General features: G+C 30.6%; 2 protein-coding genes across 6 annotated transcripts; both read right to left on the bottom strand.

Moving 5' to 3' along the window:
* Nucleotides 1-851: 851 nt before the first annotated feature.
* LOC103482803 (ubiquitin-conjugating enzyme E2-17 kDa) lies at nucleotides 852-6068 on the bottom strand. The gene is made up of 5 exons (XM_017043381.2): nucleotides 5902-6068; nucleotides 5678-5773; nucleotides 4176-4303; nucleotides 1730-1834; nucleotides 852-1251 (listed from the first exon to the last, which is right to left on the bottom strand). Exons 2-5 carry the CDS (start codon nucleotides 5745-5747, stop codon nucleotides 1108-1110), a joined length of 447 nt encoding a protein of 148 aa, XP_016898870.1. The 5' UTR covers nucleotides 5748-5773; nucleotides 5902-6068; the 3' UTR covers nucleotides 852-1107.
* Nucleotides 6069-9327: 3259 nt separating this feature from the next.
* LOC103482801 (probable inactive receptor kinase At4g23740) lies at nucleotides 9328-13017 on the bottom strand. 5 transcript variants are annotated; one of them, XM_051089900.1, is made up of 4 exons: nucleotides 12999-13017; nucleotides 12805-12875; nucleotides 10782-12100; nucleotides 9328-10169 (listed from the first exon to the last, which is right to left on the bottom strand). In XM_051089900.1, the coding sequence occupies exons 3-4, from the start codon at nucleotides 12013-12015 to the stop codon at nucleotides 9517-9519; spliced, it is 1887 nt and encodes a 628-aa protein (XP_050945857.1). In that variant the 5' UTR covers nucleotides 12016-12100; nucleotides 12805-12875; nucleotides 12999-13017; the 3' UTR covers nucleotides 9328-9516. The 5 variants fall into 5 exon arrangements, with proteins under 5 accessions (XP_050945857.1, XP_016903481.1, XP_008437364.1 ...); XM_017047992.2 differs by lacking the exon at nucleotides 12999-13017 and having other exon boundaries at nucleotides 12760-12974; XM_008439142.3 differs by lacking the exon at nucleotides 12999-13017 and having other exon boundaries at nucleotides 12805-12974.
* Nucleotides 13018-22717: the final 9700 nt, after the last annotated feature.

Raw genomic sequence — 22717 nt, 5'->3', positions numbered from 1 at the left:
TAATGTTTGTACCAAAAAAGTAATGTGCTTTCTTAGATAATAAATATTTTGTTTTTCAAAATTTGAAATGAATTTAGAAAATATTAGAGAAAACACATAGATGAGAGTAGAGTTAGTTTAAGCTTTGGATAACTATTTGAATTTTTTTTTTCTAAATCATTTTTTTTTCTAACAATTTCTTTCCAATTCCTTGAAAATCATTTGATTTCATAACAAATTCATAACATAAAAAAAAAAAAAAAAGGATTTAAGACGGTAAATTTGAAAATTGGTCTCTAACATTTTTATTTCTAAAAGTCCATGAACCTTTGAACTAAAATTTTGTTTGGTTGTTTGGTTGTTTGGAAACATGTTTTAAAAAAGAGATGAAATAAATAAATAAACTACTGGTTAAAAAATGATGGTAGAGTTGATTTTCGAACAAAATGATTGCCAAACTGCCAAACGACATTCAACTTGATACCAAGTGGTGTTCAAATGGCTATGAAAAAAAAAACTAAAATCCAAAGGATCAAACCACCTAAAAATTTCACACTACGTTCTTATCAATTAAGAAAATAGTCGGCCTATTACGGACCTCTCCCTGGTTAAATCACCAAACACAAAAATCAAAATTTTCTACATATGCTCCCATATTGTATGTCACGTTAGCATACCTTTAAAAATAGTTCAAGATCAATGGACATTAATGTTGACTATAAATATTTATAAAGACAAATCTAAAGTGTGAAGAAATGAAATGAAGATACTCAACGACACAAACATCAAGAAGACATTGGTTGTATGTCTAGCCAAGCTTTCCAAATCCAAGAGGCTCACTTGAGAGACATTAGTACATAATTGAGCATAGATTTTAGCATGAAGGGCATTAGGGTAGGTCCAAGTTTTTATTGGATAGACTCTCAAGATTAAAGATAAATTTGTTTATCCATACAAACAAGTTTTAGAACAGGCAGCGTTTTTTGTTCTTTTTCAGGAGGGAAACATACCTAAACCCCACTGGAGAAAAGAAGAAGCAGATTCAAAGATATAATTCCAAGTAAAAGGCCATTTGGGAAAGAAGCCGCCCCTCCTCTAAACAACAATAAAAGAGCAAAGCAGCAAACACTAACCCATAGCATATTTCTGGGTCCAGCTTCTGGCAGTTGCTTCGTACTTGCTTCTGTCAGTCTTGTACATATGCGCAATCTCTGGCACCAAAGGATCGTCAGGATTTGGGTCCGTTAGCAGCGAGCAGATCGAAAGTAACACCTGGAGTACAAACACATGTAACCAAGTATACGTATAATCAATGTGTTGCATTGTATGGATGAAGAAAACAAGTCTTTAAGTTTACAAAACAAAGCCAAACCACTATGAACAAAACTAGTAATAGATTAGATTTCATATTCCCTGTAGACACCAACATGTTTCCCACTAGAGATAATATGACAAGGAAAATGAGAATTAATTGACATGCTTTGGCGAATCATCCATAGCATCCACTTGATATTTTTTCTCTATAATTTATTTCCTGTTCCATCCAAGGATTTCATGCACCAGCCCTCTTTTGTTTATCCAGGAAAATTATTTTTAAAGTTTTGTTAAGCAGTCTAGATATCCTTCCCTAAATGAGTAGAAAGTTAAAAAAAAAAAATACAATATCTTATTTAAGATATCAAAATAAGAATCAAAATAGCAGCAGGTATTTCCCGCCTCTTAAAAATCCGTTTATGCAAAGAGTGACAACCTTGGAAATGGTTAATGCAGGGCTCCACTGCTCCTTAAGTATGTCGAGGCATATGCTACCGTTGCTGTTGATATTGGGATGAAAGACCTTTGTTCTGAATGCAACCTGTATGAGTTAATGAATTCAACTTTAGATGCCAATTATATATTAAGAGAAATTGAGTGAATAATTTTACTAGATAAACTTAAGTAGTACAGCTAGGGATAAACATTTATAAGTGAATAAGCAAGTTCACAACACAAAATAGTATAAGTGTCAGTGAGATATGTAATTAACATGACCAAGATCACTATCAATTGAAAAAACATACGTAAAAAATTTAACTTTACTTCAAAGTTTCAATGGGTTAGAAATTGAAAACTTAACACGAAATTATCTTGGTCATTGAATCAAGGTAGACTCCACCGAGTTGGTTATCTCATCTGAGACCAACCCAAAACAACTGGGTGGATGAACTTCGAGTCAGTTTTTAACACTCGTTTACAATTTGACAATTCTCCATCAGCCTAATAGAATGAGCAGGCTGTCTGATGTTTGAAGGGGGAAATCGAATTATTCATTTATGGAAAAAGAGAAGGAAAATAGGTGATGCTTACTTAAAACAGTGTAGATGAGTCGATGGTCTTACATTTAGTTTGATAATTAAACCGGTTCATTTAAGAAGAATGATTACAAAGGGTATTAGTATTAGTTAGGAAGACAGGTACCAACCAAATCCAAACCGAAGGTTAGAATTACAAGAGAATTTGAGTAGGTAGCCCAAAATCTAAATGACTACTTTGTCCTGCAAGCATTGTCTCCATCTAGCTTTGCAGATAATAGCTATAAGCTTAGCACCCCACCCCAATAGAAGCCAAACACCCAAAACTGTTCACTCAAAAATCAAGAGGCAAAGGTGCGAAGACTCAAAAGGTGATCTTGAATTGCCTTGCTTTGTGTTCAAAGAAGGCGAAAATTATAAGTGGAGACAAGCGTTTACTTGTCTGGTTCATGTCTAATTTACAGGAAACAAAAGAACCCTGAACTCTCCAGCTCACTTTACTCTATGATCTTCTTCTTCTTCTTTTTTTTTTTACTCTATGATCTTCTTGAAACTTTGGTCAGATAAGTAGTTCAACATAAGTAGTTCTTTTGGGAAAGATTACAATGGCCACTTTTTAGGTATTTAGAGCGATGGAATCACTGCAAATGATGATTCTCAAATTCGCAGGCAACTAGCTTAGCTGATGCCAAAAGAAATGCATTTCATAGAGATATCCCCAACACCACTTTACCATTTTGTTAGGTCACCAGATCATGTTATCCTCCACAAATTACTTTCATTTCAGTATCTGGCTGCAATTAGCTCATGTTGCTCGGATTAATTCCAAGGGGAAAGTCGAGGATTCAGAGGCCAAGTCTCAGCCAGTGAATTCAACCTTGTGGAAGATTCCATGTTACACTTAAGTCAGAAGCCACCTTAAAAATAGGATCTTGATAAATTTTTCAGATTTCCATTGTTTTTGAAGCAAAAGCAACAAAGTCATCTTCAAACAGACTGTCCAAAACGTGATCTCTCTACCTCTCATACTTGGAACTACTTCAAACATGAAATTTTTTTGAATTCCTTGTCAATAAATCTTGCATCCCAAGCATATTAGTCACTAAGACAGGGACAGGGCGTAGATATGTCTATGGTTCAGAACTGCAAAATTTTACTCTAGGAGTGCCATTAATGAGAACAACATACAGCTGCAATAAAATTATTTTAGCAATATCAATTTTAACCCATTCATATCAGTTTAGTAAATGTCTCTATGTTAAACAATAGCTTCTAACCTTATAATTTCATTCTGCACAGATAGTTTTTTTTTTTAACTTTTTAGTAATTCTCAAAACTTCTTGCCCACCCCCACTTAGGAGTGTGGGTGGGTGGGAGGTGGAGGGGACTCATCGCAACCAATATTACCAACTTGGCCGATGACTCAAAACATTTACAGTATATATATATATAAGTGAAACCTTATTGCTTACAAAAATTAATCTTCGATATCAAGGCAAATTGTTAAATAGTTTTACATGTTTGCCGACTTATCAGGCTAATTCAGTGGCACAATCTCTTTTTCCTTTCTTCTTGATTCTAAATATGAACCCAAAGATTTTTTTTCAAAATGGCACTATAAGAAATTTCTCTGAAACAACTAACGGAGTAAATGGTTGGCTTTTATTTCTAAAAGATCAAACAAAAAAAGTTTGAATACATTTCTCTCATCAGAATTTGATGTCAAGTTTTTGGGTTTTCTTGTAATTTTCAGTAGGATACGAGATGTTTATATTCTTCATAAAGAGTTAACCTGTAACTCACAAGTTTCACAATTAAATGTCTGTTTCCTTGTCAAAAAAAACTGAGGTATGCAGAAGTGTAGGGAAAAGATGTCTGTAAATGGAGCATATCAATTCTAAGTACCTTGGGTGGTTTAAACGGATAATCTGGAGGGAAATGAATGTTGACAAGAAACACTCCTCCAGCATAAGGACTGTCAGGAGGGCCCATAATTGTTGCTTGCCAATGGAACATGTCTTCAGCTACTGGGCCTAATGATTTTGATTCAACAGACTATTAAATCAAGTGAACATTACAATTCTATGATAAGTTATATCAACTGAAGTACTAATCAAAGGGAGGCAAAACTTTCCCCAACATAAATTCATCAAGGAAAGAAGATGAAGCACAAAATTTACCATCAGTTAAGAAGATATGGTGTACAGAATTAAGCTATAAATACATCAGTAAGAACAAAGTTGGTTCTTATTCCCCAATATTAAATGTTGGAGGCGGATTAAAAGCTTGATACCCAATTTTTCAATTCACACAGGAAGAATTCAAATTAAATTGAAAATTATGATACAAAAAAGTTAGATGCAGAATCCTTAATGAAAAAATTTAACTACCGAAATACTCTGATTGCGAATATATCACAACTCGAAAGTTATATAGCAAAAATGAAGGCTCAATAAACATCTGATAACATAAAACTTTGATTATCTCGAGTATTTCCATGGGCGGTTTCTTTCCATTCCCATTCTGAACATCTCAATGTCTTGAACTTTCATGCATATTTCACACCATCTGTTAGTCTTTTTACTTGACACACAAACACACACACACATATATATAAAGTATTTTAGTCCCAGCGTTCATTTTGTTATCTATTATTTAACATAAGCATAACAAACAAAGTCAATGATGTGTTTTGTTCATCACTTAATAAGTTAACTGATCAAGTGTTAAATAACTAATGAAAAATTAACTTAAAATTACTAGCTGTTAATATTCTACTGCGTCCATATTAGTTAGAGAGAGAATATACATTAGTCATATCATATCAGCTGGAGAGTTATCTTGTGTATAAATACTCTTGGAACCTGATGCGATTTTATTTGGCAATGAAATACAAAAAGATTCATGTCTAGCTCACTCATGATTTCTTCTCTCCGTATGATATTATTCTTAAAATCAATAATTAGGAATAGAAAAGAGATATAATTTTAAACCTACAAGAATACACACGGAAACTAGTAACAAGCTTCACAATAGTAGTATTCATATTTCATCTAAATACGACGCCAAGATTTATCATTCTACACAATAACAAACATGCACAAGGACCATATGCTAATACTAATTCGCGTTTTACTATGATCCAATAGCAAATACAGCAGAGTTTAAGGAGAAATCAAAGATCAGAACTGTGAATTAAGACGTGAGATAAAGCGATCTATCCAAAGTGACTAGCGCTAAAGAAAAAAAAAAAAGTAAAGGCAGAAGTAGAAGGAGGAAGATCATAGAGAGGGAAGAGAAGTGGCTCGAGTTTCGTAGAAAACAGAAATGGAATAAATAGATAATGAATTGTTGTAATAAAGCAGTGGAAATCAGGAAGGAGAAACAGAAGGAGAAGGAGAAGAAACCTGCACTGCAAGACGTAGGAGGATCTTTCTGGAGATCCTTGAGCTCTTTCAAGATCCGTTTCGAAGCCATAGCCAAAATCCAAAAGAGTGGAAGCTCTGAAGATCGTTTGGAGTTGAGAATGAGAAAGGAATGGATGAATGAATGAATAAATGGAGAAGAATAAAGAAGCAAGGGGAAATGAAGAGAGGAGAAGAGAAGGAATTGAGAAAGAAAGAGAGCTCACCTTGAGATCCTCCTGCGTGTTTGTTGTTTTGCCTGAGAGGAAACAGAAACAAAAAACAAAAAACAAAAAACAAAAAAAGAAAAGAAAGGAAGAAGAAGAAGAAGAAGGAGAGGAAGAAGAAGAAGAAGAAGAGAGGATTTGCAATTATTTACAAAAACCACTTTATATATTCCCCAAAAAAATATACATAAATATAAAAGTGAAAAAGAGTGGGGGCAGCGTGTACTGTATGCTCCGTAGACTCGTTTATATCTGATTGGTCTAATTCACTCATTACTATTTACCTATTCCCTATTTTCCTAAATTACTTTCTATAAAATAAATCTTTCCCTAAATTTATGTTTCAAACCCTAAGGAGCGTTTGGGGGAAGGGTTGAACTATGGAGGGTTAGGGTTATGTAATCCAACCCCCGTTAAGGGGAAGGGTTATGTAACCCTAGTTTTAACTCCTTAACCCTTCTTCAACACTTCTTCAACTTTTCCTCAATCTTTCTTCGACACTTCTTAACCCTTTTTCAACTTTTCCTTTAACTCTTTCTCAACTCTTCCTTAATCTTACCCACATAACCCTTCTCCCAAACACATCTTATCACAACATTATCATAACACTTCCTTCATAACCCTTCCCCCAAACACATCTTATTATAATCCTAGGTTTATCTTAACACTAGGTTTATCATAACCCTAACCCCCCATAACCCACCGTTCACCCAAACGACCCCTAATATTTTTACCATTGACATGTAATCGAGTTAGATAGTAAAAAAAATTCACTACACATTTATCCTCTTGTTATTCGTTTCTTCTAATTTAGTGATTATCACCTTTCATATTACGTCTTTCTCTATTCATAAGAGTTCGTTTGGATTCACTTACGACAAAAATATACTTCAATCTTTACCAATAGTGTTTATATAAAAACATGTTTTTTAAAAAAAAGATATTTTTTTCTAAAGTCAGTTCAACTAGAGTTTAGAAAATATTTAAGCAAAACTTTTCGACATATTTATTTAATGTTGAAATACATGTTTAAGTGATAATAAAAATACGTGGCAACATAATAGTTAGAAAGGTAGGTGAATCAAGAAAAACCAATCTAATCTATACTTCAATTATTTGTTTTTCGATTATGTTGTGTGAAATCATCGTCCGTCGATCTAATTATTATTAAGTTAAATACATAAATGAGTAAAGGATCTGAACTTGCAATTTGAAATTGAAAATTACAAAAAGTAAATCAAATTTATTAGGAGTAAAATTATTTAGTATAAATATCAGTTGTTCGACAGTCGGCTGATAGTCTAAGTTAATGTCAGGAAAATGACATTTTTTAGTCTTGAACCAACGAACTCCTTGAATTGAATAAGGAATAGCTTGCAAGGAAGTTTAAAACTCTATTACCCTAACTCTCCGAAGTTTAGAGTCTAAGAAGATAGATAGAGTTAGACTAACACATAACTCAACGAGTTAAAAAGCATTGCATCATCGACTAATGATTTAAATCATTGTTGAGTTAATTCTTGGTCTTAATTGTTTGTACCTTTTCTATGCTTCATTGATTAATTTCACATAAGTGATTGCTACTTTTGTAGAAACCAAGCAATCGGAAGGAAATTAAGTAATTAAAGGAGTCATCGAGGAAGAATGTTGCAATGAAGTTGACACACATGCAATATTGCGATTGTCCTCGTTTGTATTGTTGAGATGGTACTTAAAATGTTTAACATTGTGAGTTTTTTTTTTCAATTTTACACACTTCTTAAGAAAGTAAGATGTTTCGATTTGTTTTCTTACTTATCTTGCCATCATTAATTCAATTGACAACATATTGATTGGATTAATTGTCAAGAGAACTTACATTTAAAAGAAGCAATTAAGATTAGAATTTGAATGCATAACCAAAGTAGTCTTATGATCGAGAATCAAATGTTAATATCCTAAATTTCAACCTACATATTATAAAAATAAATAAATAAACCTAAAACAAACTAAAAGAGATAAAATTATTGTATTAGGGAAATAAATTTTGTAATTTAACAAATGCTTTTGATTTGTCTAAAATAATATTAATCTAATATTATTCTTAATTTTCAAGGTTGATCTTTACACTTTTCACTAATCCTCCCTCACTTGGTTGACAAATGAAAGTGAAATCATTTCTTTTTCATTAATTAAGTTTAGAAAAGAAAAAAGATTCCATCATAATTGTTAATTACTCTCTTTTCATTTTCAAACCCCCAATTATTTACCCTAAACTTTACTTTGAAATCATGATTAATAATAGCTAATGCCACATGAATTCATAATTACAAAGTCTCAAAAAGAAAAAAAAAAAAACACACACACACACACACACAATCACAAATCATAATTACTAAAAGATTTTCCTTATCCTTAGTTCATAATTTTATTTTATTTTTTTGGAAAAGAAAAATATTTTGATTATTTACACGATGGTTATACAAATAATTGCTGCATTATGACACAAACCAAAATTAGTAATGTTTTAGGGGGGAAAAATGTACAAAGTTACAAAATTTATTATTTTAATGTTGAAGTCTCAAAACCCTAAGTTTATAGTTGACTCTCTAGATGGACTTTGAAGTTCAAACACTATTCTCTCTTTAAAAAAATGATTTTTAAAAAAATAATTTGGAATATTCTTTTTATTTTCTTTGAAAAAAGAAGAATAAAAATGTCATGGCTTGAGTCAAAGATGTACTCTCCATTTCCCATTTTAAAAAAACTACAAATCCTTGTCTCTATATAATATATTCTCTCCTTAAAAAAAATCGACTAAAACTTCAAGAATCTTCTTACGTCCTTTTCCTAAATAGTTGAAGATGGTGTCTATGGTTTGGGTGGACTTAGCGATAAATAAAGATTGAATACTCTTAAATCTTAATGCCAACTCCAAGTCTTCTAAGTGTTTGCTTTTTCAATCCAACAAGTTTTTTGAATTTTATATTATATGAAGAAGATCGTAAAGTTAATTAATATTTTATAAATTTATAGACAATGACAAACAAGGATTTTTTTTTTATTTTTTATTTTTGAAACAGTAAAGTTAGGATTTAGAGGGAGGGAAAGTGGGGAAGGCATTCCCAGTTAAGTGTACTTAAAGAAAACTTTTTTTTTTTCCCTTTGAGAAGGACAAAGCTTGTTCAAAGAAAGTAAAAGAAAAATCTTATCTTTTACTTTATCTCCATTCTCCACCATTGATTAGACTGAAATTTTGTTGTCTTCTTCTGATTCACACAACCCATTCCCTCATTAAGAAGTTATATATATTTATTGAGAAGAAAAAAACCATCAAATTTACTAGATTTCAAGCCTTCATCTGGTTGTTGATAAATTTTTCTTGTGAAAAAATGGAAAATATTGCCATATGTTGGCCTCTGATTGCAGCTATATAACAAGCTGATATGATTTGAATTTCTTCAGCCGACTCAGATCAAGTTGAAGTAAAATAAGTTTAACAGTTGAGTTCATTAACTGTTGCAAAACTAGAATCTGAAGAAGAGATTCAAATCTAAAAAAGGGAGATAGAGAGAGAAAGAAACTTGGCAAAATACTAAATATGAGAAGGAACTAAAAGAACAAATAGGCTCCAACTCACTGAGTGGTTGAATTTTCTGTCTCAACAGCTTGCGGCAGCATTGAGCTTTCTAATTGATTCGTGGAAGGTCGGTTCTCGGCTTCCATTGGACGAACGTTTTCGATCATCTTCACAATTTCCGGCATTTTCGGTCTTTGATCAGGTATCCTGGCCACACATGATAAGGCTATTTGTAACATCTCAACCATTTCTTCCTCTATGTTGGGATACCTCATCAACTCTACATCAAATACCTCTGCTGTCCACTCCTCTCTTACAACTGAATGAACCCATCGAACCAAATGGACAATCTCTTCGCCACCTGTTGCGTGGATCGGAGACTTTCCAGTTAGAAGCTCGAGGAGCACGACACCAAAGCTGAAAACATCTGAAGCTTGTGTTGCCTTGCGAGTATCTGTCACTTCTGGGGCTCGGTAACCTGCAGCACGAGATATAGGGGGAGAGAGCGAGCTTGTTATGGTTGCTAGTCCAAGATCAGACACACATCCATACTGTTGAGAGTTCAGAAATATGTTTGACGATTTCACATTTCCATGCACGAGCTTCCCGCCGTTTTCAGCATGGACACGGGCGATTCCTCGTGCTGCACCAACTGCAATTCTCAGTCTCGTGTCCCAATCTAATGGGGTTTTTTCCTCTCCGCGTTTACCTGGAGAAAACAGCATTCATTGTTTAGAGAAGAAACAAGCAAAGACATTTGGAACATATTGAAAAACTGCTTGAAAATTAACCTCCAACTTTGTTGAAAAATTTGTGTTCAACAACTGATTTTAGGACATTATATTAGCCACTAGGGTCAGGCAGCTGATCATAGAGTAAGGCTAAACCTTCACCGCAATCCAAGAACCATTCAGTAAAAGAATGCCAAATTAATGAACCAACACCGATTGTTTGCAACTTGCTAGGCGAATTCTCAACTAAGAATATTATCTCTGTAACTAATTAGAAGGGTCTAACACAATGTCATTCCAAAAAATTTAGAAGGAACTTCATTATTAGAAGTTGTTAAAGCCATATGTTTGATTCTGCAGGTGAACATTTCATCGTAAACTTTTTCCCAGCTACATAGTAGTCATCTGAAAAAGTCATCTAAAGGCTTAAAATCTCTTCACTAATTCAACCAAAATAGAGTATGCAACGAAGGATTGTAACGTTTAGTTATAATCTTTAGTAGACTAGAACATGGCAAGCATAAAAATTGGAAGTACAATCATCAGCAGTTGGTACAAGGTACATATTGAGGATTAGGATGGTAACATACCGTGTAACATTGCAGAGACGCTTCCTTGACCAAAGAAATCATAAACCATCAGCTTCTCATCTTTGGAATAATAGTAGGCCTTCAATTCAGCCACATTCTCGTGCCTGATACTGCCAACAATCTCCATTTGCTGCTCAAAATCACGTTTCCCAGCACTTACATCCTTCAACCTTTTAACTACAACTATGGTGGCATCCTCTAGAATTGCTTTATAGGCAGTACCAAAAGTTCCCTTCCCCAAGACCTCAGCAGAAGCCCTCAACAGATCCTCCAAGTCAAAAGCATAATGGCACCCTTCAAAGAAAACCAATCTGTTGTTTGCATCTTGAGTCCTTGATATCACTTTTTCTGGCGACATTCCGCCTTTCTGAAGATCCCCAGAATATTCATCTTCCCTCTTCCTTCTTGAAAAGCAAACAAGGATTAGAAAGCCAAATGCCAGAAGTCCCAATATACCACCAGCAATTATAATTCCTAACAATGCTGCTTCTCCAAGCCCCCCAGACTTCTTCGGCTTTTCATTCGACACGGGCAGTGGTGCCGGTACAGGAGGATTGTTTGATAAAGAACTTCCGAAGGATATATTATTGCCTACAAATACAGACCTTGGAAATCTCTGCAAAGATTTAGGCAAACTCCCACTCAGATTGTTGTTAGACAAATCCAGAACCTGCAATCGGGGGATTTGGAGGTCAGGTATTTCTCCTGAGAGAGAGTTGTTGGCCAGATTCAAACCCGTAAGTGAAGTTAGATTAGAAAGTGAATTAGGAATTTGACCATTGAAGCCATTATTAGAGAGATTCACAAAGATGAGATTCTTCCAGACAGAGAAATTGGAAGGCAATGGCCCAGAGAAGTTGTTGAACTGAAGATAAAGATAAGACAAGTTACTAAGCTTCGAGAAATCCAAAGGGAAATCCCCAGTTATACGATTGGATCTGAGACTCAATATTTGCAGCGCCGACAGCCGGCTGAGAGTATTCGGTGGAATCGGGCCGTGAAAACCAACTCCGGGCAAACGAACAGCTATAACACGAGATTCATCTTGACTACAAGTTATACCAGTCCAGTAATGACAAACCGGAGAAGCCGCATTCCAATTAAGAGAGCGAGAGTGAGGGAGATTCTTCACAAAATCAAGCAAAGCTAGCTTATCTTCAACTGGGTCGCCATTAATGGGCGAAAAAACCAACCCCATAACCAAAACGAAGCGGAAAATCCACAGAGCTTCCATTAGAGGTCAGGTCTGTAGGGTACAGAACGAGATGTTTCTGCAACTGTAGTGGCTTGTTTCTCCCTCAGTGCGTCTATGGTTTAAACTATATTGAACCCAGAAGAGGGAAAAGGAAAAAGAAAAGAAAAATAGCTTAGACAGACAAATTTGAAATCAATATAAAAAGGGAGAAGAGAATGTGAAGGAAAAGAGAAGTGGAAAAACCAGATTCCAAAGACATTGTCGAGAAAAGTTGATAAAACTCGGAGGGTTTGAATTTTTGAAGTTTAGTCAAAAAAGGGTTTTATTATATTTCAGAAACAAAAGAGAGTCCTTCTCACTCCAAACCAAGCTTCTTTTTGTTCTTTACTCCGTCATTCGCTTTGCTGGACTTTGAAGGAATCCCAGAATTACAAGAAACGAGAAAGAGAGAAAACAAAAACCAAACAATATAAAATACAACTTTCCTAGAAAACAGAGCGCAAAAAAGCAGCAAAACAAAGGCAAATTATTGGCTTAAGATCTAAAACAAACAAACAATTACCCGAAGAAAAGAAAGCAAAAGTAATTCACAAATTTGAACAAGAAATTTCAAAATGCAGGTCGAAAAAGCAAATGGGTGAAAGAGAAATGAGAACAAAAAAATTGCAATGATTTCCCTGTAACAAATAGCACGATGGGGTATCAAATTCAAATGAACTCAAACAAAGTAGTGGATAGCTAAAAAAGCAACTAAAAAAGCAGAAACAGCAAAGTTATGATTACCCAAATAGACTTGCAAAAAGAAAAAGGGTAAAAGTGGTTTCAAACCAATGCTGCCATTGAAGCTCTGAAGAAGAAGAAGAAGAAGCAGGTTGTTGGTGAAGCTATGACGTTTGTGACTGTTATACGCCAAATGAAAATGGGGATTGAAGGAAAAGAGTAATTAAAATGAATAAACATAACCGAAGAGAGTGAGAAAAACGGTAAACTAATAATGGAGCAGAAAGGGGGGAAAAACCTACCGGGTATTAGCTACAGAGTGTGATGATTGTGAAGCATTTTTTGGATTTGTTAAATTAAATGGAGACGAAGAAAGCTTTTACGGAATGTGGGGCCGATTATTAATTACTCGAAACATTTCATTTTTATTTTTTTTTTTCATTTTAAGTTATTGGAGCAATGTGTTAATATTTTTTCCCTTTTCAATTTATCTAAAGTTTTGTAGTTGAAGATTTTGCACCGACGACCATATTATAAATTACAATAAATAATACCTCTATATTATTTATTTCTTCACACTACGAATTAACTATGGAGTTCACTTTTATTCATTAGTTTTATGTTTGAATTTATTTGGTATTATCTTGAATTCTCTTCCAAACGTTGATGCATGAAATCTATATAATTTTTGTATTATTATGAGATTTAAAATATTGAAATGATTGTTATTGTAGAAAGTTTGACACGTTCTTCTTTCGTTGGTGCATGGACATGGTGGATAGTGGAACAAGGTTGTTTGGATGAGAGAATTTGTTAAACGACGAGATCTCGTAAAGAATTTATTTGATAAAATATTGAATAACAATAAGTTAACTAAATTAATTTTTTTTTCTAGGACCATGGTTAGGAATAGAATAATTATGCAATACCTTAGTAAAAAGATTAGTTAAAAATTGTTAATTCAATATTAATTTTCTAATTAAATTATTCTATTACTAACATTCCACGTAAATAAATTTTGTTAATAAATTCACATAGATATTTTTTAAAATCGTAAGTATATTTGATTTCCAAAAGTTTGTTTGCATTTTAAAATTCTAGTTTACTTAAAATTCTTAAAATGAAAACTATGGAAACAAAGATAAAACATGAAATTACTATCAAATAAGACTTTAACTCTTGAATCTATGTGTAATATATATAACCAAGATTCCCACAGAGGAGAAATGGGAGAGGAAGGAGAGAACCATCCAAAATTTAAAATTTTTATAATATATTTCAAATAATTTTAATGAAAAATGTAAATAAAGCTACATTTTCTTATAGAAAGAGAAATATTTAGGACATCATCTATGAATATTTTTCAAATTGTGTAATCATAATTTGTTTGAACGAATTTATTATAATGGTTAGTATTAGGGGAGATGGTAAAAAGAGATTTTATTCGTAAAATGTATTGAGTAAAACGTCATCGTGGCCCCATGCAAGCTCAGTAGAGTAAAGGTTAGTCAAGCACGTGGATGGTTCGGTTCTTTAAGGCAAGACGGTGGCTCCATCATGCAATGGCGGTTGCTGCCCACTACACTACTTGAATCTCGGCCCATTAACTAACCTTTTCTAAAACTTATTTTTCATTTTCCAACCATTCAAAATATTTACCAAAGATTTACTTCTAAATCAGTTTCCTATCTTATTCACCCAATCTTCAACTAAAATTTCATTGAGTTCAAAATCATTCTGACTTTCATACTTCAAAATGTAAAACTAAACACTGAAATGGTATGAAAATCATTTTATATATAAACTGTTTTTACTAAAACCATTTTCAATCAAGTATTTGATTGATATATAAGTTGCATGACAATGAGATCGGTAGTTGATAATAGTTTCATAGTTTAAAACGTTCATGTTTAAGGAAAATGTTAAAATCTCAACAAAATCACGTTATCATGGATATATATTTGTATAAAAATTGCATAAGATTAATATACACAACAATAATAAATGAACTTCTTGTACTTTCTAAGAAGTTATAAAATGTTTATTATTTATATTATAGTCATACCGGTAATATTTTTTTTTTAAAAAAAAAAGTCACATGAATTTTTCATTTATTTTTTATTAATATTCAAAATATCAACATGTCTGTAAAAGATTTCTTAAAAAGATATCTATTCTAAGGTTGGATCTTTAATTAACTTTCTACCTACATTTTCTGGTACTATATCTTGAAAGAATAGTATATGCATTCTTAGTAAATAATATGTTCATACCAAAAAAGCTAACATTTGTGATTATTTTTTTAAGAGAATAATTTATATTTTAAGTTGAGTTTCAATGAAAGCACATCTTGATTGAAAAGAACAAATATTTTAGAAAGAAATGTGATATTTTTAATCATTTTTTAGTTGACTATGCTTAATTCTCTTTTCTTTCTTCATTCATCATTCCCACGTAATTAATTTGATTGAGTAATATTTAAAAAAATTAACCTAATGATTATCGTAAGCGAGATCATTCAATACCATTTTTTAAAAGTAACACCATTTAGTACATGTCATCAATTGAGTTTAGTAATTAAATTTCAATTCTTTTAAGTTAGTTTCTTACGTTACTCTTTATAAGAGGATTGAGGAGATATACCAAGAAAATAGATACAAGACAAATACGTATAATTATTTACCTTGTAGATACTTTACCTTTTAACTAATTTAATAAAAGGGAGAAAAAAAATACCTTTGAAAAGGGTTTTGTTTTTCAACCACACATTTCAAAAATACCATACATGGGAAAGAAACAAACTCTAGAAAATAAAGCACTTTCAAATAAAGAAATATTCAAATTGTACTTTTGAGAAAAAAACAACATAAACTTATAAACTTGCTAGATAAGAGTCATTTTGGACATTATGGAATTTGGGTGCTTTGTTTGAAATTAGGAAAAGGCCAAGAAGTAGGCCAAAAAAAATTAGTTAAACAAAGCACATGAAAATGCATATACCTATGTTTGAGATAAGCATAAATAAAGAGGAGCACTTCTAATTTAACCACATCTTTTAATTGGTTTTGATCAAACAATGAATCATGAAAACAAAAATATAAAAAGAAATGGTCTATTTATTATTGTGTTGTGTTTGGAGGCAAAGGGTTGACATGTTTTTGGTCATTATTAGTTCTATGTCCCATGGAATTGCTTGGTTAGATTCTAATGTTTGTCTTCCAACAAAAACATTTTCAAAACAACAAAACACACAAAGTCAATGTGTGGTGAATGATGTTCTTCCCAAACTATTTTTTCTTTCATTTCTTAAGTATAGTCCACTCTAATTTGGCCCATCATTAGTTCTTGCCACAACATTATTGGTGCTTCTTAAATGGATCTTTAAATCGAAACGGTATAAGTTTATTTGATAATGGTTTTGCCTTTATTCATGGATTTTATCTTTCTTTAATATCAGTCAAATTTGAAATGAAAAACTAAACGAGATAATTAATTATTTGAAAACATGAAAAAAAAAATAAAAAAACTTGTAGCTAATTAATCAATTTTGAATTAGATTCTATGGGTTTGATTCTATCTCTCTTTAAATTGTTTTTGATTGATTTGAAGTTTGACGGATTAGTTAACCTTTTTTAGATGGTTGGTTTTGGCTTTCGTAGTTGTTGATTTAGTTTTTCTTAAATTTGGTATGGTTGATTGCCCTAAATTATTATAGAGGCGAGAATTTTTAATTAATCAACACTTTAGATATAGTTAAAATATTATAAGATTAACGAATTAAAAAAATTAAAGGAATGAAATTTCTATATATCATATCATTGAATTACTAAACAAAACATCACCTCATATCTACACCTGCCTTTGATGCTTTGAATTCAAGATTACAACAAAGTCTATTTGTTGTTCAAAACCAAATACAAAAAAACAAATTGAAGGTTTGTTGAATTACTAATTGCAAAAATTATTTTCTTTACTTGATTCTAACCAAAAGTATTAGTTATGCATTGAACTTAGTTCTTCTATGCATATCTAAATTAAAGTATCAAACAATTCTATAAATTAATTATTTGAGTTGGAACATTTCTACACTTTTAAAAACTTATTTTATTCTAATTTGTATTCTTTTGAATTTTCTAATTTAGACTCTACGCTAATACTTCAAAGCTACAGTAAGAGGATGTGAATGATTCGAAATCATATTCAAAACGAGAGGAATTCTAAGAATATGAAAGCATTACCTATACCAATGAAATACATTTTCTTTTTCAATTCCAATCATAAGAAATTCAGACGTTAGTTGGTGTTTGGATTTTTTTCTAAGAAACATGCGAGTGAGAACAATGTAATATGTTGAAAAAACCCGTGTTGTTTTGTGGAGACAATATAGATTCTAACTTGATCTGAATTAAAGGTTAATTTTTCTATCAATTTTGCCAAATATATGTTTATTGCATAATTTTTTGCCATTGATCATGTTGCTGTTTTGGATATATGACGTTGTTTTTTTGTTGTTGTTTTGTTTACATGTATTTGGTTTCAAACATGTTTAAAGCTCATACTTAAAATACAAGTTGTTATATTAATTAATGTTAGACTCTATGAGGTGATAGATATACCATTTGCAAGCTTTATTATTGTTTTAAAAGAGATCTTTTTAAATACAATATGGGTGGGAGAATCATCAGCGGATTTAGCATAGGCTCAAGGACTCCCTCAACTTTATTGTCTTTATATAATATAAAACTATCTATTTTTTAATATTTATAGTTAGCTTAGTGGTTAGTCTCCTTTCAACCCAAATTCAAATCTTAGAGGGAAAAATTGAACCGAGACCTCTTTTCCTCGAGAACCATATAGATACCAATTAAACAAAGCTCACGTCAGTAAAATATTTTTAATTGATTTTACTTTTTATGCAAATGATAACACTTTTAATATATTACTTTCCCATATAACATACACATATATACATATACATGTGTAAGCAACAAAATAAAAATTTTGAAAAAAATATACAAAATAAAATATAAACAAATCAAACCACATCGCATTGAAAAAAGAGAGGTATTTTTTATAGAGAAAATAAAGAAAAACACTTTTGAAAATAAAATAAAAATTTTAAAAATCAAAACTTGAAATAATAATATACCTTTTTTAAAACACGTTAAATATTCTTAAAAAAAACTTAAAATTTCATTAGAATTAATAATCTTATCGAGAGATCTAAACCATCTTTAAATTTTGTGCTAAATATTTACTCGATATCGTAATTAAGGATTACATAATATAATATAACACAATATTACAACATTGGAAGGTGTGCATGGTGGAAGAAGAAAAACCTTCGTGAAAAAAACTCACTAACAATATAAACATATAGTTTTGTTTGACCAAAAAGTTAGATTCAAATTTGAACAAAAAGAAAGGGAAAATAAACAAACGTTAGATAATATGAGAAAAGGGAAAGGGGTAGAAAAAAAGAAAAAAGGGAATAAAGGAAAAAGAAAGAGAGGAGAAAATATTGCACATATTTTTGGGGATAATTTAAATAATCCAATTTGAATTTGGATTCAAATTTGCAATCAAATAAAGGCTAAAGGGTCGGAAAAAAAAAAAGCAAAAAGTAAAAAACCTTACAAAAATAATTAAACAATTAAATAGCGAGAACAATTAACCTCCGTTTTGATAATCGTTTTGGTTTTTCTTTTTAAATTAAGTCTATATGCTTAATTTTAAAAAATAATTAGAGCGTAAAATTTAAACTTAATGACTGTCCTCGAGTACATATAGAAATCAGTTGAACTAAGAAGCCATCTTTTTCTTATGTAAATATTAGTTAATGGGCTTTTTGCTTATGGGCCCAAAAATATAGATGGGATAACTTCTTTACAAATAAAGAGGCCCATGAGATCTATTTTTGTGGGCTTCTTTATTTCATGAGCCCAAGAGAGAATTGTGTGGATAGTCGAAGGAAAAGCCCAAAACTAAAAAAATACTTTTGAGATACATTCAAATTTTTTAGTTTAATTTATGGGAGAAAATGAGAAACACATATTATTCAATTGACTACTATAGGAAAAAAAATTAGGATTATTGAGTAATTTTTTTATTATTAATTTAAACATTGACACGACGTTTTAAATTTTAGAAAGAAAAAAATGTATCGTCGAGCATGAGTTTAGGTCATTTTTATTCCTATTTTACTATTTGTAAGTAACCATTTAGTTCGCTTATTTTTAATTTTGTAATAATTTAGTCTTTAGTGACGATTCTTTCCCTTTTAAAATTTGTAACAATGTATATTCTATTGTAAAAATTTCTTCAAGGTTAAGTGTGATTGGACACGTGTAAAATGTCATTAAAGTATAATAATTTTTTTTCAACAAATGACTAAATTGCTACAAAATTAAACAATTTATCACTAACTCTAAAGTTTGATGACTAAATTGTAACGAAAATTTAGAAACAAAAAATGTTATTTATCCTACATTTTTAATAATATATTTTTTTTAATATAATGGAGATAGACAAATATGTAACCACAAATCTTTTGATTACTTGCATAATATTCCACGTGTCAGTAGTTGAGCTTTGTTTACTTCGAATATATTTTTAATAATGTTTTAATTTAAGAGATTAAATGAAAATTTGATATATAACTAAAACATTTATCTTTCCAACAGAAAGCTAAAAACTTTTTAATTAAATAATAATAACAATAATTAATAACTAATAATAATGATAATGTTAAATTACAAATAAATATATAAATAAAAACCATCATTATCATTGACACTAATAGTTCTATTCATTTAAATTTGTTTAATCTTTTAGTGTGTTTTTAGTTTTTCAAACCTATGAAAATTGTTTTCAATTCTAAATTTATTTTTTTTAAATAATAATAATAATAATAAGTCAAAATTTAAAAGATAATTTTTTTTAAAAAAAATTGATTAAGAATACACCTCTTTAATTTGTTTAAAAAATGTAAAACATGACAATTAAATTGATAAAAAAAAAAAAACCTACTTTTACAAAATAAATAAATAAATAAATAAATAATTACTAAATGAATTTTGATTTCTTTTACATCCAACAAGACTCCTACAAAATCGAATCATATCAACTTTAGAGATGATACCAAATATCTTCATCTAACTAATATGTACTCAAATGGGGAAATAATAATAATAATGATAATCTTTTTTATTTAATTTGTTCAAATTGATCATATTACTCCCTCTCCAAAATAAAAAATAGGAAATAGAAGAGCATCTCCACTAATTACCCCACATGCATGGCATGCAAAGCCTAATCAGCACAAAGAATTAAAGTAATCAAATTTAAATTAAGACATAGATTCTGATTAGACATCCATTAAGAATCAAACACATAGAACAAATCAAGAAAGAAAAAAGGAGAATAATATTAGAATATCAAATTGGCCCCTCAATTCCAATACTCAAAGTACAATTTTTATAATTTATTATTATACTAATTAATTAATCTCTCTCTCTCTCTCTCTCTCTCTCTCTCTCTCTTTAATACACACTTCCACAACTTAGGGTTTCTGAAACAATGAATAATATCTTTATTATTTTATGTCTCTCTCTTTTCCCTCTTAAGTGCTCTCTTAAACAAACATTAAACTTTGATGCCCTTAATTACTTTACTCGTAATCTTTTGATTTTCAAATAAAATATATCTCTTTCTTTCTCTTAATTTTTCTTTTTCTTTTTTGCTCCAACATATTTCGGCATGAGGAATTTAAGGGATGCTTCTTGTTAAAAGCTGGTCGAGTACTCTTAATAAAAGTATATATTTCATATGATGCTCATCATCTCTTCTTCTTTTTTTTTTCCTTAAAAAATCAACATTAATCTATTTTGTACCGATAAGAATCCGACACACGTTTTCTTCTCGAAAAAGTGTACGTGTCAAGAGTTACAATTTTGGACATATAAGCCTATGAAAAATGGTAATTTGAATCTATATATTTGATACTTTGAATTTATTTACTAGATTAGAAACTTTGTTGTTTGAAAGACTATAAACGATATACTAATGCTTACTCTTTTTTAAACCTATCATCAAGTTAAAACCTTATATTATGTTGAAGTTAATCTAATTATTAAGCAAAAGAACAATCAAGACACCAAATCTTTTACTTTAAAGTATGTCTTGTTAAATTAAAGACTATAAATTTGATGTATATCTCACAAGTATTGTAAAAAATCTTAAAATCATTAGCATATAATAATCATTTTCTTTTATTTTTACTATAATTAGTAGGAGATATTTTTGACTTTTAACTTTTATCATATATTGATCGCAAACACACCCACATCGATAGTAAATTGAAAATATAAAACCAAATCATAATTATCAACCAAAGAGACGTTTATACTATATTCATACAAATCTTTTCAAACTTTATAAAGGCATGGAAACATCCTTCTACACACTTGCACATGTTCTCCCTCAATTGTAGGCTTTCTATGTTAAATAGGAAGTAGTGCTTCTTTACCTCATATATGTTGAGCTCATATACATTCTAGCCAAAAGTGTTTGTTCTTTCTTAATCTCTTTCGTTTTTTTTTCCCAATATATTATACTTTAAATTAATCAAGCATCACACATGATTCTGATCACACACACACTAAAAAAAAAAGTTATATTTTTTAATTCATTAACCATTGTATATATTCATGTTTAGTCATATCAACAAAGTTGGTCATTCAATTCCTTTAATACTTTAACTTAAAATATCATGAAGCTTCTTGTTGGAAAAGTTCTCTTATTTTGAATTAACATATGTGTGTGTGTGAGCATATGCCTTGATGGGATAAGTTTTAACCCAATGTGATAAAGAAAAAAGAAATAAATAATAACAAAAATTTGTGTATATATATAGTATATACTATATTGTATTCATATTTGTATAATCATTTACTTTTTGGCTAGTATTACTGTTTCATAGACATGAATAATGTGGGCCTTTTAGGCCACTCATGGACTAATAGGTCCTTTCATGTACTTCCTTGTATTAAATTCTACCATTGGATTTCAAGGGGTAGAAAAAGTTTTTGACTTTTTAAAAGCTATTAATGTTCTATTTCTTATAATTAAGAAGAAAAATCTACAAGATTAGTTATTTTATTTCATATTGGGAATTGAAAGCATATGGAGACATTCATTTAATTATATCCCACAAAGAAAGGATTGATTTTTATATTCATGTGATCAAAGATCAAACCAACCCTACTAAAACAATTTGACTACACAATAAATATATATATATATATATATATATATATATATATATATATATATATATATATATATATATATAGCATAAGCTCTGTTTGTGAATGAAAGAATGTGACTATTACTTCAAAAGAGGTGAAATAAAGGTTACCATAATATAAAAACAAAGAATAAAATTGATTAAGATGCACTTATAATTTAAGAAAGTAATGTAGTATTTTTACAGTGAGGCGGAAGTAAGTATAACTATACACCATTAACATGCTAGTAATAGTAATATATAATGTGAACTATATACTAAATATCGTACGTCCCCTCAAAGACCATATGCATATATGAGTTTAATGGCACATCCTTGAAATGGTAAGATGTGTCCAAAAAATGTAACGAGTGATGTGATGAGAAGACAAGAATAAAATAAGTTAATGATAATGGTGGGGTAAACTTTATTTTTGCTCTACCGACTAATATATGTGGTAGATTGAAATTCATCTCTCATTTTACTTTACTATAAGTGTAGTACACACTTTAGTTTGGATGGTTTGACCAATCTATAGTCAATTTGAAACCTCATTGACCAGGTACGAAATCCATAAACCTCATCGATAGTTTATATTTCTAGAGCATCTTTCTACTTAAATTTATTATTATCCGACCCTTTTTTTATATTGAATTACAATTGCTATACGTTGACTTAAATAATTAATTCAGATAAACAATAAACATGTAATTACATAAGTTAAACGATTGGTTT

The sequence above is a fragment of the Cucumis melo genome, chromosome 9, assembly GCF_025177605.1.
Source record: "Cucumis melo cultivar AY chromosome 9, USDA_Cmelo_AY_1.0, whole genome shotgun sequence".
Lineage (NCBI taxonomy): Eukaryota > Viridiplantae > Streptophyta > Magnoliopsida > Cucurbitales > Cucurbitaceae > Cucumis > Cucumis melo.
This window is presented reverse-complemented; position numbering and strand designations above follow the sequence as displayed.

Excerpts from the sequence above, each read along its gene's own strand:
- LOC103482803 (XM_017043381.2), bottom strand. The coding sequence starts at position 5,747 with ATGGCTTCGAAACGGATCTTGAAAGAGCTCAAGGATCTCCAGAAAGAT. Across the intron at positions 4,304-5,677 it reads TCCTACGTCTTGCAGTGCAG|GCCCAGTAGCTGAAGACATG; the intron begins GTTTCTTCTCCT and ends CAAAATCATTAG. Across the intron at positions 1,835-4,175 it reads ATCCGTTTAAACCACCCAAG|GTTGCATTCAGAACAAAGGT; the intron begins GTACTTAGAATT and ends TAACTCATACAG.
- LOC103482801 (XM_051089900.1), bottom strand. The coding sequence starts at position 12,015 with ATGGAAGCTCTGTGGATTTTCCGCTTCGTTTTGGTTATGGGGTTGGTT. Across the intron at positions 10,170-10,781 it reads CGTCTCTGCAATGTTACACG|GTAAACGCGGAGAGGAAAAA; the intron begins GTATGTTACCAT and ends TGTTTTCTCCAG.